The sequence below is a fragment of the Oreochromis aureus genome, linkage group 6 (assembly GCF_013358895.1).
Source record: "Oreochromis aureus strain Israel breed Guangdong linkage group 6, ZZ_aureus, whole genome shotgun sequence".
Taxonomy (NCBI): Eukaryota; Metazoa; Chordata; class Actinopteri; order Cichliformes; family Cichlidae; genus Oreochromis; species Oreochromis aureus.
This window is the reverse complement of record NC_052947.1, coordinates 19,140,339-19,154,981: the sequence shown is the minus strand read 5'-3', so window position 1 is coordinate 19,154,981 and position 14,643 is coordinate 19,140,339. Positions and strand designations below refer to the sequence as shown.

Below are 14,643 nucleotides of genomic sequence, written 5' to 3'. Positions count from 1 at the left end.
AAGGGGAGGAATTGTGGGTCACTCTTCTTTAGAGCGTTGCTTTGGTTCATTGAGTTTTGCAGTGCACAGCTCTCTTAAGATCGTTTCATCAACCACAGCGTTTCAATCAAGTTCAAGTCTGAACGTTGACGGGGTCATTGCTAAACTTTGATTCTTTCCTTTTGCAGCCATTCTGTTGCACATTCGCTGCTGTGTTTGGGATCATTGTCATGTTGCATGACCCATTTTCGACGAAGCTTTAGCTGTTGGACAGATGGCCTCACATTTGACTCTGAAATACTTTGGTAAACAGAGGAGTTCATGTTTGACTCAATGGCCGCAAGGTGCCAAGGTCCTGTGGCAAAGCTAAGCCATGCTGGCATGTTTCCCTTATAAGCAAGCCATGCTGTTTGTAGTCTTTTTCTAAATGGACTGTCATGAACCTTAACATAACACACTAACCAAGATCTGTAGAGTCTAGCTCTTGGCTATCTTTACAAGCTCTGTGAAAGCATTATACGGTCTAACCTTTAGGGGGAATTTGCAGGGACATCTGCTCCTGGGAAGACTGTGGCATTGTGTAAATAGACATGGAATTTTTGTATAAAGTCTATTTGTATATTCATTATTGAGATTACATTTAGGAACGACTCACTAGCAATTACTAGCAACTTTCAAATTACTAATTTGAAAGTGTTGCAGTATTAAATTTGGGGAAAAGTCTTTGCTTTTGAAGACTCAGTAGGTTAGGGTAGGATTTAACAAATGATTTCCTATATTATCTTTGAATGGTTCATACTTTAGGAGCAAGCCAAACTTAGTGTGAGTTGGTTCAGTTTTTGTCATATCTCGTTTACATACACTGCATCAATGTACACTTACTGTGTGTACAGCTTTAAAAGGTTTGACTTTTATCCACCCAGTCTAAAGGCAACAAAAATCTAACAACTCTTCCAATTCATTCATAAAACTGGATGAAAATCTTTATTTTATCAGAAACTTAGAAGAATTGATGAGATCTCTGCGCTTATCAGTGTCTCGCGAACAAAGATTCCCAAGTCACTTCCCTTATCACTCGGCACAGACATGCCACTGTGCTCCGGGAGGGCCTATCCCGCGATGATATATGGGACCTGTCAGGGCCCCTGGGGAAAATCTGTGCAGAAGAAGCTGCAGGTCCTAACCATAGCAACCTCAAGAGTTGACATGTCACAACATTGGACCACCTTTAACTTCTTTGTGCACTACAAGAATCAGATTTTTTTTTTTTTTTACATGGCCCGAGAGGCACAAAACATAGTATTATATTTAGAAGACACTGAGCAATTACAGTGTTACGTGATACTGAGTTCAGATTTTTCCAAAAAGCTGACTGAGAGGGGGAAAAAAAACACAATAAGGAAGAAGCTAAACATGCAGCCACCCAGCAGGAGAAATCTATATTCTGTTTATACCAGCAGACACATTATCCTCCACTTTAAACCTGAGCTCCAAATCTCCTCGGCCTCCCTCCTTGGTTTTCCTTTCAACAAACATGTTTGGCATTTGTTATTTATTTGGGCTCAAGGTAGGGAACCCCAGTGCTTTCTGTTTCTGTGCCCCCTCCGCACCAGACATCCCAGGCAATGTCCCAGACAACAGTCACCGAAATAAAAGCTGCGTTCGCTTGTTTTATAGCAGAACCAGAGTTGTTCTTTCCGAACTACAGTAGTTAAACAGAATGACAGCACAATGACAAATAGTGTATCACTGGAATAAAGGGCTAATGGTGTGAGATATTGGTGCTCACACAAGCTTTAAGCACCTGTTCCATGGCCTTGCATTCAGCGCCGACCCCGCAGAGTGAAGAATAGAACCAATTAAAGTGGAGGCAAGTTTCAGCTGACTTAACGCTCTCATGAATCACTTGTTCCATGAACCATAAGGTAGAAACTAGAATTACTGCCTCACGGCTACGGTATATAGTTCTGCAAACCAGTCAGGGTGGTTTGCTGCGCTTGCAGACTTGACCTTTGAACTTTTAGATATAAAATTTCATCAGTTCTGAATGTTATCCTGTGGTACATACATGCATAATAATGTATCATTGTCATCATAATTCCCGTGTATGATTGTTTGAGTTATAGTCAAAGCTTTGTGAGGTCACAGTAACCTTAACTGTTGACTGCCAAAATATTATCAATTCATCTGAACAAATGAACATAAGTGCCCAATTTGAAGACTTTTTAAAAAATTCATCCAAGGGAAATCTTTCACAAACCAGTGTATGGAAGTCAGACATAGCTCTCACTCTGAAAGGACACTCAGACACTTCAGTCCATTCCCCAATGGCCAATGCCCTGTCGCTCCATTTTGGATCTGCTCCTGAGTACTTGCTTTGCCCGTGCTCCACTTTTCTGGACAAGTTTCATTCATTCATTGGCAGAGTAGTTTTTGTGTTTTCGCTGAGTGACGGCAGACAAACAAATGGCCATTTCTCCTTTGGTTTGAAGCAAATCACCTGGTTCATCCGGCCTGGAGAGTTTCCGGAGATGCTTATATCTTAAGAGTAACGTTTAACACATTCACCTCAGACACAAAAGATCTCTGGTTCAAGAGCAGAAGACACAAGCTAGTGCACTCATAGCGCTGGTCCAAAGCCTGAATAAATGGGAGGTGCTGCGTCAGGAAGGGCACCTGGCATCAAATCTGTGCCAAATCAAACATCTGGATTCATCCACTGTGGCGACCCCTGGGGAAATAAGGGAGCAGCTCAGAGTACCTGTTATTTATCAACCTTTTAAGATAAAACATCTGATATTTAAGGTTGCTCCAGTAGTACGGTATTTTCAACCTGTGGTGCATCTTTAGGATTCAGAGTTACTGCAGGTTGGGTTTGAACAACCAACTATCAAAACTAAACTAAAATTATTGGATGTGGCCGTAAAGTTTGTACCGCTTCTTAACTGCGGCCAGTTTGAGAATAATTGGATTTTTCTTAAAGCACATTTGTATATTTACAAAGATACTTTAATGTGATATTACTCTGATCTTTATCTGGCTTTGGAAATCCCAAACAAATCAGCTCCATTGTGTAATATATAGTGTGTCATGTTGTGTAGTACATTGTGTGCTCAGAGCTGCATACATAGAAATTTTGAGCCATGCGATACTCAAGTGAGAATGTTTGGGTTTTTTTACCTTGAAGCTAAAGCTCGCCAAGTTTGGCTCCACTGCTGTAAGCAAGGCAAGGACATGGAGAAAAATAAGGATGAATCAATACAAATAACCTACAACGGTATTAGTTAAACTTTTATACAGTGTGTAGACATTTTCAGATATGCTTGATCTTAATGCAATGATGAACAGATCACTTGCACCACATCCACGTAACAATAAGTGAGCAGTAACTGTACTCGTTTTTTGTCTTTGTTTCAGGAACACATGATCCTCTGTCGCTTCGCAGACCAGACGGCTGTCCAGCTTCCGCCAGACAGGAGACTCATTGGTGCTGTTTGCAATCTTCTCTTTAGACCTGAGCTATTATTCATGTTCAGTCCTTTATTCGTTTTTTAGGCTAAACATTCTTAGCTGTATCTGGTAACTGCTGCACATAGAGACACAGCATCGAGTATTATTATCAAAAATAATTTAAAATCAAATCATCAGTATTTGCTGGGACCACACTTTGCCTTTGAAACAGCTCCAATGTTCCTGAATATTTTTTTCTATATTACTTTGTTCAAATCATTTTGGAGGATGTTGAAGTCGTTGCGCTACCACAGAATAAATATGTAAACTAGCTGGAACCAGTCTGACGCCTCCATGATGGTACTGACTAATGAAGTCCAGTGTAATGGACACAAGCACAGCAACATGTTCCTTTTCATTGTAATATCCTTTGACATACTTTCTTCATACACTTACACTGTTCGGTAGCCGCACTGCTGCGGGTTCCTTAAAAAGTCTAGACTTTCAAGATGTGAGAACCATGTTAGAGCAGAGATTTGTACAGAGTGACAAAACAGCTGCGGCGAACAGCTGCTAGATCAGTGTTGTCAGATTCAGAGGGAAATGTTTTGTCAGAAACCTCCAGGCCCCTGCTGAAGCTTCACTCTACAGGGTTTCATTATGTTGAGGACTCTCTTCACCCTGATAGCTCTCCAGTTTATCAAAGCTTCCGAGAAGGCTCCCCAAAGTCTCGTCAGCGTGAAGCCTTTTCATATGTACCTGACACCACCTGTCACACTAGTTTCTTCTCTATATCAGTTAACAGGGCTCAACCTCTCCCACTAACATTTTCTAACTATGTGTGATCTCGTCTCTCTTGAGCTTGCTGGTAAGACTGCAGCCGTCGAGGCAACACGGCGGAGCAAGGCTCACGTGTAGTGTGTCTGCCACCTGCTTCCACACACTGCTAAATTACATTTGAAGTTTGTGTTTTTAAGGAAATCCTAACAGACGAGGCAGGATAATCCATGTATCTGTCTTCTGACACACAAATATTGAAAATATGCAGAAATGGTATATAAGGCAGTACAGCTTTAGAGCAATAAAGGCATTGAACACCGTTGGTCCCCAAATAAGTCTTGTGGTGGTTGGATGGTGGCAGTGGAGAACACTGTGTCACACATCTATGGGTGTTTAATCAGGTTGAGATCTGGTGACTGTGGGATATGATTGACTTCATCGTTATGCTCATCAGACACATCGGTGATCCCTCCTGCTTCCTGGATGGAGACATTTGATCCTGGAGGAATCAGATGTCTTTATGCAAATGTTTCCTCAAAAAAATAAAGACACTCTTGTGTCAAAGTAAAAGAGCCAATCTGTTATCTTTTTGTAAACGAGTGGTTTTTATTGCCTAAATTTTAAGTGAGTAGTTACCTAATTAGCAACGCAGTCATAATAACACAAATGGAGTGTAAAAGTCTGTTTGGAGTCCAGCTCCAGGTCCAGTCTGTGGCGTGAGCGGTGAAGTGATTCATGCCACCACCAATGCATTAATGTTTAAATGCAGACTTTCACTATTTAAAAATGGGAAATCTTCACTTTGTGTACTTAAACGCACACAGACAAAGAAATTATGTTCATATAAATAACATTAAGGGAGGAACATTTGTGTGAAAAAAACTCAAACTAATAGATTAAATGTTGTGAAACTGTGTGGGGTCATCGCTCACACACAAAACGCTGACTATGGCCACCGAAAAGTTTCTGTCCTGTGAGGGGCAGCAAGTTGGAACGAAGTTGCCAAAGTTCTTGCTGCAGTGTGCAATGAACTTGCAACCTTATTGCCTTTGAAAAAGTTGCTCCTAAGACCGGGTCTGCCACTACTTGCAGTCAATTGCCATCTTTCGGTGCGTAGAGGTGGCGATAAAACTGCAATAAGACGGAGACAGTCTACTATTAGTTTGCATTAGAATCAAGTCAAGTTGGCACGGTGATATACTCTTGAAAATCTGCAGTCTGCATATACATAAATTCATATTAGTCACTTACATTCAGAACCTCAGAGGTGTGAAACAGGAAATTCAGAAATGTCACAGGTGCTAAGCAACCTTGCTTTTATTAGAGCAGTACAAAATACAGTCATTCTGCAACCAGGTGAGTCGAGTCCTGTATTGCAAAGAGATGTCACAGATGAGCTGTGCTTATCACATTGATTGCAGCATGTAGGCAGTCTCTATGCATTTATAAATTAGACAGCAATTGGTCACCAAATGTGAAAGATTCAGTGCAACGACTGATTCTTTTTTTTCCCCCAGTTGCAAGGAGGTTACCAGCCTGGTTTTCCTCCACTGTGACTGATCCATCTGGGAGATGAGATAAAATGACATGTTTCAGTCAGTGCGTGAACTGAGGGGGCAGCGTTAATATTAAAATAAAATATTGTTTTTTACATATTGGTCACTTTAAGTAAAAGTATTTTTTATTGTCTGATTATAAAACAATAATAATAATATTTGGATCCTTTTTTTTCTTCTGCAGGTAAACAGTGTATGGGCTTGGTAGACTTGGATCGGTCATGGGCAGCAGAGACTCATGGGTATTCGGTTCGAGTAATGACTATGGAGCCTGAAAGCTGCTCACCAAAGAACAACATGCTGGTGGGAAGGCCGCTGCAGAAGAGTGGACTGGAAGTCACCGCTGGCCGACTGGAAGAGGCAGTGCATAATTAGCGCTTGATTCTCTGGTGTACAGCAGAACGTCTTTAGCATTGTCAGGGTTTGATAAACTATCCGGCTTCTGGCTGTATCACGAATGTTTTTTTCAACCACCCTCAACAATTTACTTTATTTATGTTTTTTTACAAGCTCAGTTTTAACTGCAGAAAATACATGTTTATTGTTTCTGTACTGTCAAAGGTCATCTTAAAGTTTCTTTCAGGCTAAACGTTAAAGCAACCATGCCATTAAACCCCACCCCCCCGAGAGTTACACACTTTAGTTAAAGAGCCCTGATCATCTGCCGCTTAGATGCAGCAAAAGTGCTCAAGCCTCTCCCCGACTGCAGTGCTATGTTTTATCTTTGCCTAAACTGCGTGACTCAAGCTGTCAGCGCACACAGAACCAGCAGGACTTGGCACACCCATATTGTGAATGAAGTATGACATACGTCCTCATGCTGTTTTTGCAAATAGTCTGTATACAGCCTTCTGGGATAGCGCTCAGCAGTCAGCTACTTCTGATTAACACAAGAAATTCAATGCTAACAGCTCGTGCGCATTTAAAGACGAGGTGAGGAATCGCCTCGCTGTCATCTCACCTACGTTTCTTCTGTTTGTTGTTTTCTTTTTTCTTGCGAGAGACAGTCAGAGGTGGATTTAAACTCGAGTCACATCGGGTAATATACAGTGTGGCATTTGTCATGGTTCTACAGAGGAACCTGATTATTCCTCATAAAAAAGCAATGCGAGTATGGTATGCATTCTGGAATACTTTCAGCAGTAATGAATATTTTATGAAGCTGGTGAAAAGGTCAGCGCGCTTGATTAGACGCGCGGTGTTCAGAGCCTCGTAACTGGAAATCACACAGCGCGCTCCGTATTTCCAGTCCCGGTAACTGTAGACACAGTGAGGCACCTTAAGCTCTGAGTCTTGCATCTGAAACTCATCGTGTGTTTCTCTGGAAAAAAAGAAGAAAAAACTCCAGTGTTGTCACCTTTGACAGTCTGATGCAGCTGCTTGAGAAATCTGGGGAGGTAGCCAAGGAGCCAGTTTTTCCCACTCCCACTGAAGGGATAGATGTGAGACAGATGCAGGCCTCACAGACGTCAGGCTCATCTGAATTCAGTCAGCAGAGTCAATCTATCCCGAGGTGAATGGCCACAGACACAGCTCCTTCCAAGGATCGGAATTATTTCAGAAGTCTACTCCCTGTTCATGCTTGTGGCGCCGCACAAGTGCACATTACAGAAATTCATATACATACAAAAGAGGGGAACAGTGGCACTACTCAAAGTGTGCATCGGAAGGAGAATACAGAGGGTGAAGGCAGTTGACTTAAAGTAAACACAACAGAACAGTAACAGTGGATTCTTTGCTTGGATTAAACAGATGAGCTGTTATTGGCTCATTTTCATCTAAATGCAGAGACGCTCTTTTCTAATGATTCACCTCCTGAAACCTTTCTGCGAATGCATTACAGATTCGCTCACATATTTAGCTAAATGCATTTTTTATTTGCGTAATTAGAGGACTGACCTCGATACAAAAGTCAACTACATGTGAGTAAAATAACCTGCGACTACACAGAAGTTGTATGCATAGGTTATTGCTATGTAATCGGAGGTGTTTTCTTTATGTAGTTGCTAATAATGAGATTTAGAGCATAATTTTATACTTAAATTGGGTTTAGAATTTTAACCATTGGATGATGATTTGAGGGGTTTTTCGGGGGGGGGGCTCTTTCAGGAAATGATGGAGCTGGAGTTGTTTTGCTAACTTCACCTTATTAGTTAATTAAAAATTCAGCTCATTTCTTGCGTTTTTGCCAATAGTTTTCTATTTCATTATGCTGCAGAGTTTGTGGCTGGTTGCCCACAACAGCTCACTGCTCCATATTTGGGTACACTCTCTGTTGGTGTCAATTATCCTCTTTGACAAACACTGACCTTGTTTATGTGTCTTGGGTTAACACAGCAGCCAGTCATAACGAGTCCATGTGAAAGAGGTACAAAGGGATTTTTCCTGTGTCCTCTGTGATCTTAAATATCTCACTCTCTCTTTTATATTTTACCTGTGTGAACTATAAAATGTGTTTCAGTTGACTTGCATAATTTTCTAATAAACAGCACTGAGTTTAATTATTGGTGTCCACAATACTGGCAGTTAATTATGTATAGTGTTTCCTTTTTGGTCGCCTGGTAGGGCTCAGCTGCTGTTATTTTGCACACCCTAATAATCCTGTAATCTATTCTCTTGTGCTTCCCGTGCTACTTGTCACATTGTCACCTAGGATTTCCATGCTTGCTTTCAGGTTCAGCATTTATTTTCTACTTTGTATCTGCCGTGGCACAGCCTGTTTAAAATGCAACAATGACTCACTCTCCCCAGGAGCTTGTTTGAAGACCGAGTTCACCCAAATCACACACATAGATGTGTCTGGGTTTTTTTTCTCTTTTTTGGGGGGCGGACAGTTGCAGTAAATTAAGATTAGTCTGTCGCTTTAGTATAATTTCTGGAATATGGTGATGCCTAGAGTCTTTTTTTTGTTCAGTGATTTTAAACAAACACGAAATTTGGTAAATCTTTAATTTAAAGGGTGCTGATTGCTGTGAAGTGCACTGCTTGGTTTGCACCATTCGTAGCATGTTGCCCATATAGTTGGAGATGTCATTCCTCTTGAAATGAACAACTGCATCTTAGATCCAAATCTGGAGCTACAATACTGTGCAAAAGTCTTGAGTCCATCGGCGTAACTTTGTGCTGAACATTGGGGGGGCGTCAAGATCTCTGTCTAAATAAATAAATAAATCTGGGTAAATTCCCAGATGATTAAACATGCAACTATTTTGCTAGTAATACCTGAAATGATTAAAGAAAATAAACAGCCTATTTATGCAAGATAATTCATAATTTTATTGGGGAGGTTATATTGGTTGGGTCTGATTATTGGGCGGGTCATAACCTCCCTAACCCCCCTGGAAATGACGCCCCTGCTTGAGTCAACTCTCATTTCTTTGTTTTGCTAGGAAAGTGGGAAATGGGTCAGGGACTTATTGAAACGTGCAAAAATACATGGAGATACAGTGTAAAAGGGAAAAATATACAATTCTAACAACTTTGAAAGTCGATATTTGGTATGACCAGCTTTATTCTTCAACACAGCCTGAACTCTCTCAGTGAATATTATAATTTCTTTAATCGTCTTCAGGAATAGTTCTCCTTCAGAATAGTTCGCTTCTTGAAGGACATTCAAAGCTGTTATTGGATGTTGGCTGCCTTTTTGTTCTGATTTCCATCAAGATGATCCCAGAGTGATTGAGTCGAGGTCTGGGCTCTGGGGAGGCCAATCTATAACTGATCGTGTTTCATTGTGTGTTTTTTCTATCCAGGTATACTTTTACTGCTTTGATGGTGTGTTTGGGATCACTATCATGCTTAAAAATAAAGCTCTTGTCAATCACACGCCTTCCAGATGGTGTTCGTGGTGGATCAAAATTTGACTGTACCCACATGTTCATAATTCCATCAGTTTTGACAAGATCTCCCACACCACTGGCTGAAACGCAGCTCCAGACCATGATGGAGCCGCCGTTGTGTTTTACAGATGCCTGCAGACACTCACTGTTGTACCTCTCCTGACCTGCATAAATATTGATACTGATTTGAGCCATAAATTTCAAATTTGGATCCATCACTCCATAAATCCTGTTGTCACTGATTTTTAGTCCAGTTCTTGTGTAATTTGGCATACTTCAGCCTTTTCTTCCCGTTTCCCTTCTTTAAGAAAGACTTCTTGGCAGCCACTCTTCCACTGAGACCATTTCTGATGAGGGTTCAATGAACTTTAAATGGATCAGATACATCCTTGTTTAATGTGTGGGTGATTAATAAGTCAGCGTTAAACAACTAAAAAACAAGTAAAAACAAAAAATTCCTCTGAAAGTTGTCAAGTACAAGGACTTGGACTGAAAAATGTCTGAAGATAAACTTTGAAAGAAAGCCTGGAGAGCTGTTGTATAAGATCACTTCAAAATATTACAAGACACTCTGGCCTCTTGGAAGCAAAATATAAAGAAATGAGGGGTGGCCTAAGACCTTTGCACAGTAATGGAACTCAACACATAACTTCTAAGTTGGGCTGAGCACCACATCTGGTAAAATGTCCATTAAAAATAATCCCACACATCCTGAGTATACTCCTGCTAACAAACACAGACGCACTGTGTAACTGACCCTTTAAAATCCACAGTGTCTCAGTTTTCCACAACATATGAATATTACCAGTAATGAGACGAGGGGCCTTGTGATCGGCATAACCCATTGCTCATATTTAAATGCAATAATAACACAAGGAATCACATTCTTACAGTCAAGTCAATACTGTGATTGATAGTCTAATTATACACAAACCGGGACACCGGCCTTTCTGCGACCAGCTGAGGTCAGACCTGGGTGCCGCCACAGATTCATTACTCAGTCAGTGAAGGCGAAGGGTTGCATGAATCAAAAGCGACTGTGAACTACTAGCAGTAATCACATGAACCTTCCCGTCATTCATCGCGTGCTCCAGAAGGCTGTTAGGCTACCCGGGCACTCTCCCTGTTTGGTTCACTGACAGAAAGCTGTCACATCACGAAATGAGGCCGCCTTCATCATTCTGCACCCAAACAGGAAGCGCAGTTCAGGAGACTTTGAATGTGGAGTGCCGCTTAGGAATCAGACAGGTGATGAGGTCTAACAAGATCCTCTCGTGAAAGAATAGAAAGACAGCAATTACGCATGCGCAGTGTCGTTCAGAAAAGCTTTTTGGCTTGTTGAGAAAACAGAAACAGTCGGTAGTTGTAAGCGCTGTTTTGATTAAATGCATCCACTTGTGTTTGTTTACAAAAATTATACATATTAAGGTTGTTTTTTAAGTATTTCTACCTGTTGAGTGCGCGTGCGCCTCAAACTTTATCAAACCACTGATTTTCTATTTTGCGCAGCTTTCTTTTTATACCCCGAGTCTGAGCCCTCAGTAATTTTGACTGCTTTGTCTTTGCTGCGTGAGCAACATCTACCTGGGTGGCCAACAATACACCTGCGTGTCTCAGCAGGTTCATTAAGGCATTTTCCACAGCGTGTAACGGAGCCACACGTGGAGCCTCTTCTTTCTCGTTAAGGTCCCGCAGCTGAGTGGCTGCACACCACGGCTCTGTTGAGACTGCAGCGAGCGAAGGTCAGACTGCAGTGGGTGCTGTTGGTTGAGAGCCCGCTGCCTGAACTTGTGAGGGTAGGAAAGAAGAGAGAGGGTGGGGTGGGGTGATGAGTGGGTAAGGGGCGGCTGTGCGCGCTCTTCCCGGCAGAGTGCGTCCCGCTCCACACACACACGCGCGTACACTCAACAGAGTCACTCTGTTTCCAGGCATCGGGCTGCCTTCTCTCTCCTCCTGAATATCTCAGATGAACAGTCTGAAGGACGCCGTCAGACCTCTCCTGCCCGCGCACCTCCAGGAGGAAACAAACTGTGTGTTTGTTGTTGTTGTGCCGCTGTTTACTCCACAGTTTCCCACCCGGTGATTCTGGATTTACGGAGAATTGCAAACAGCGTGGGCGCGTAACTCCCGAAATCATGGAATTATGGATAAAGTTGATGTTGCTGTGCAGCTGCAGCTTTGGAGCAAGTGCAGACTTCGATGGCAGGTAGGGTCACGCAGGCTGAGAAACGAAGGCTTTTTGTGCGATAAAGCTGATTTTGATAAAGAACCCGTCAGAATGTGATCCATCAATATACGAGCTGATTGTGTGAAAACTGCGCCTTCGCTTCGAGGCGACACTTTGCTTGCGAGCTGGTGTAGATTATTTGAAGCTCTCCAAAACTGAAAACATGTTGCTCCCGTGAAAGTGAGTGTCGAATCATATCAAGCGTCTTCGCTTTATTTATTTATTTTTTTAATTTCACGATCACAACTTTTATTTTCATTCAACAATGAATCCAAGTGCACACCAACGCGTCTTGGATTTTTGCGCCTCTGAGCGTGGATTCTTTTGTAGTACAAGCGCTTTTTACATTTGCAAAAAAAAAAAAAAAAAAAAAAAAATCACATCTCGACAAGCGGCTCTCGCCTTGTTCAGACGTCAGGCTGATTATAAAGTGATGTGACAGCACATTGCCCGGCGATCATGTTCAAACACGAATCCCACGAAGTGTGTGAAGACGTGCCAGAAGCCAAAGAATGCACGTGTCCGAGATTTCCATCTGCCTATAGGTGAATCTGAGTTTGGCGTGATGGATAGTGGCTGTTTCTTCTTCTTCTTCTTCTTCTTTTAGAAAAAAACAGCCACGCATATTAAGTTGTAATGGGTCTAACCCTTTGAACCACAGTAATTCCATCAGTCAGGATACTTATTTGCTCCTTGTCTCTGATCATTTATTAGAGAGAATCTTAACCGTGTGAAGAAGAGAAAAAATCATTTTCCATCTCTTATTTTTTGTCATATTGAGATAGATTTCTGGAGCTCAAGTAAAAAAGCTGGACTGAAGTCCGTCCAAATGGTGAGAGTTACACAAACAAAGTGCTACTGCCAAATTTCCTACATCTCCAGCAGAGAATGCTGCCAAGTACTTTATTTTTCCTCATGTATCTCTGTCAGCCAGGCTGAGCTCCAAAGCCGAATCCTCTCCCGTGTTCAGCGTTTGTTCAAATAAATGAAAAACTTTTAAGCTTATTGGAGGTAATTGTTACTGAAACAGTATGCATGCGTTTCACAAGGCTCTGTCAGACTAACTGCCATTCCACCTGCTTGATAATAGATTTTGACATTTGAAGTGTAGCCGTTTTTCTCTCTCTCCTTCCCCCTCCTGAGCTCTTTCAATTCACTTTTCGTCTATGTTCAAAAAGTATTGAGGAAAAAAAAAGCAATTTGGAATATCAAAGGTTTCTGCATGGCTAAAAGGGTGTCTGTGTGCGAGACAGAATAAAAGAGAGGACAGAGAATAATGCAGAGTGGTAGATTTCAGTATTTGCCAGCACATATAATATTTTTATTTAGGAGATTTTTCTTCTTTCAATCACTGTGGCTAATGTCTGTTTGACACGTTATGGTCTGATGAGATGTGGAGGGCTTTTACTTTAGCTCACATATTTCCTTGGTGTAATAATCATTTACTTTAACCTAGCAGCAGCATATTGTACATTATTAACATCCCTGCTGATGGAGTGGCTCGTCACCATGGCCATAATTTGCCAATTTTTATGGGTATAAACTCTGGCCTGAGTCCCCGCTTCAATATTAATTCATTGAGAAAATACCCCCTGAGACCGAACGCAAGCAAAAAACCCATTTATTACCTAGTCTTCCTCACGTATTACCTTTTAGAGAGCGTTCCTAACAGGCTTATCCATCTAGTCCTGAAGGGTCCTTCACGGGCATCATTGGCAAGATAATTTTGGTCTCCTGTAGCTGCGCATAATGTGTTTACCTGCCTTTCTGTCTCTAAAAACTGTTTTTATTGCCACTTTTCTATTCTGCACAAGCGCTCGGGAACATGTCATACAGCAGAGGAGAGTGCCGAAGCGAAAGGCAAAACATACAAAAGAGGATATACTTCCCCAGTGATGTCACTAAACTGTGAAGTCTCACGCAGCACATACCAGACCTCCTCAGTAATAATCCAAAGGCATGGACTGGTGCCAGGTTATGTTGGTATTGTAACATCAGACGCACATTCAGGCTTCCACGGTTTGAAAATAAGTGTGAAAACACTGGTGGATTCATCCTGTATCAGGAGTTCAGCAGGAGGTTTCCCAGTGTTTGCTGCTGTACATGTCAATGAACGTGAAAAAGAGTGGGGCATTGTCTTTAATGCGTTCTAGTGAAATGATAAAAAAAGAGTCCTCTTGCTACATTTTGTAAGAAACCTGGATTGAACTAACGCCGTCACACCTAACATGACATATGTGAAATTAAAAAGCTTGCAGTAAGAGAATACAGCTGATGCAGACTTTCTGTTATTACTCATATGACTGCTCCACCTGGTATTTAATCTTCTTGTCATTTTCTTGAAGCAAACAGGACAGCGTGGGAGTGGAAAAAAACTTTGTATTGGAATAAGTCCTCCATGGGCAGTGAAACCCTTACAGACTGCTACCATTTGTCTTGATAATTATAAGAAATGAAAAAAAGGTTTCGGTATCTATGACTCAGGTATACGGACCAATCAATGTACAAAAACAGAAGAGAATAGAAAATAGTTCCAGCAAGGTTAAGCCCCGCTGTTTTCTGTAGGCAGAGTCTGCAGCACAGTAGACCGTGTGAACAGCCAGTTTTACAGTGTAACGCAGTTTAACATTGATAAATACATAAGTATATATTGTTAACCAGCAAATACTTAACACAAAAGAGAAGTCTTTGACCGTTTGACATCACTTGTTGCAGCAGATAAAATAATCTGTTAAGCACTTTTTTCTTTTTCTTTTTTGCAGAAGACTGTTTGCAGTGTTTGAGCTTGTTTCTGTGCATCCTTACAGAATTC

General features: G+C 41.5%; 2 protein-coding genes across 5 annotated transcripts in view; both read left to right on the top strand.

The window, feature by feature from the left end:
• Positions 1-8,269, top strand: part of gstcd (glutathione S-transferase, C-terminal domain containing) — a 51,452-nt gene extending 43,183 nt beyond the window's left edge. Inside the window, exons 11-12 of the mRNA XM_031752230.2 lie at positions 3,397-3,466; positions 5,950-8,269. Coding sequence (XP_031608090.1) covers positions 3,397-3,466; positions 5,950-6,140 — 261 coding nt within the window. The 3' untranslated portion in view covers positions 6,141-8,269. The remainder of the gene's footprint in view (positions 1-3,396; positions 3,467-5,949) is intronic.
• Positions 8,270-11,126: 2,857 nt separating this feature from the next.
• The window catches only part of npnta (nephronectin a), a 56,773-nt gene continuing 53,256 nt past the window's right edge, over positions 11,127-14,643 (top strand). The window contains exon 1 of one of the 4 annotated variants that reach the window (XM_031752267.2): positions 11,127-11,810. In XM_031752267.2, coding sequence (XP_031608127.1) covers positions 11,740-11,810 — 71 coding nt within the window. In that variant the 5' untranslated portion in view covers positions 11,127-11,739. The remainder of the gene's footprint in view (positions 11,811-14,643) is intronic. The other 3 variants (XM_031752268.2, XM_031752269.2, XM_031752270.2) reach the window with 3 other exon arrangements.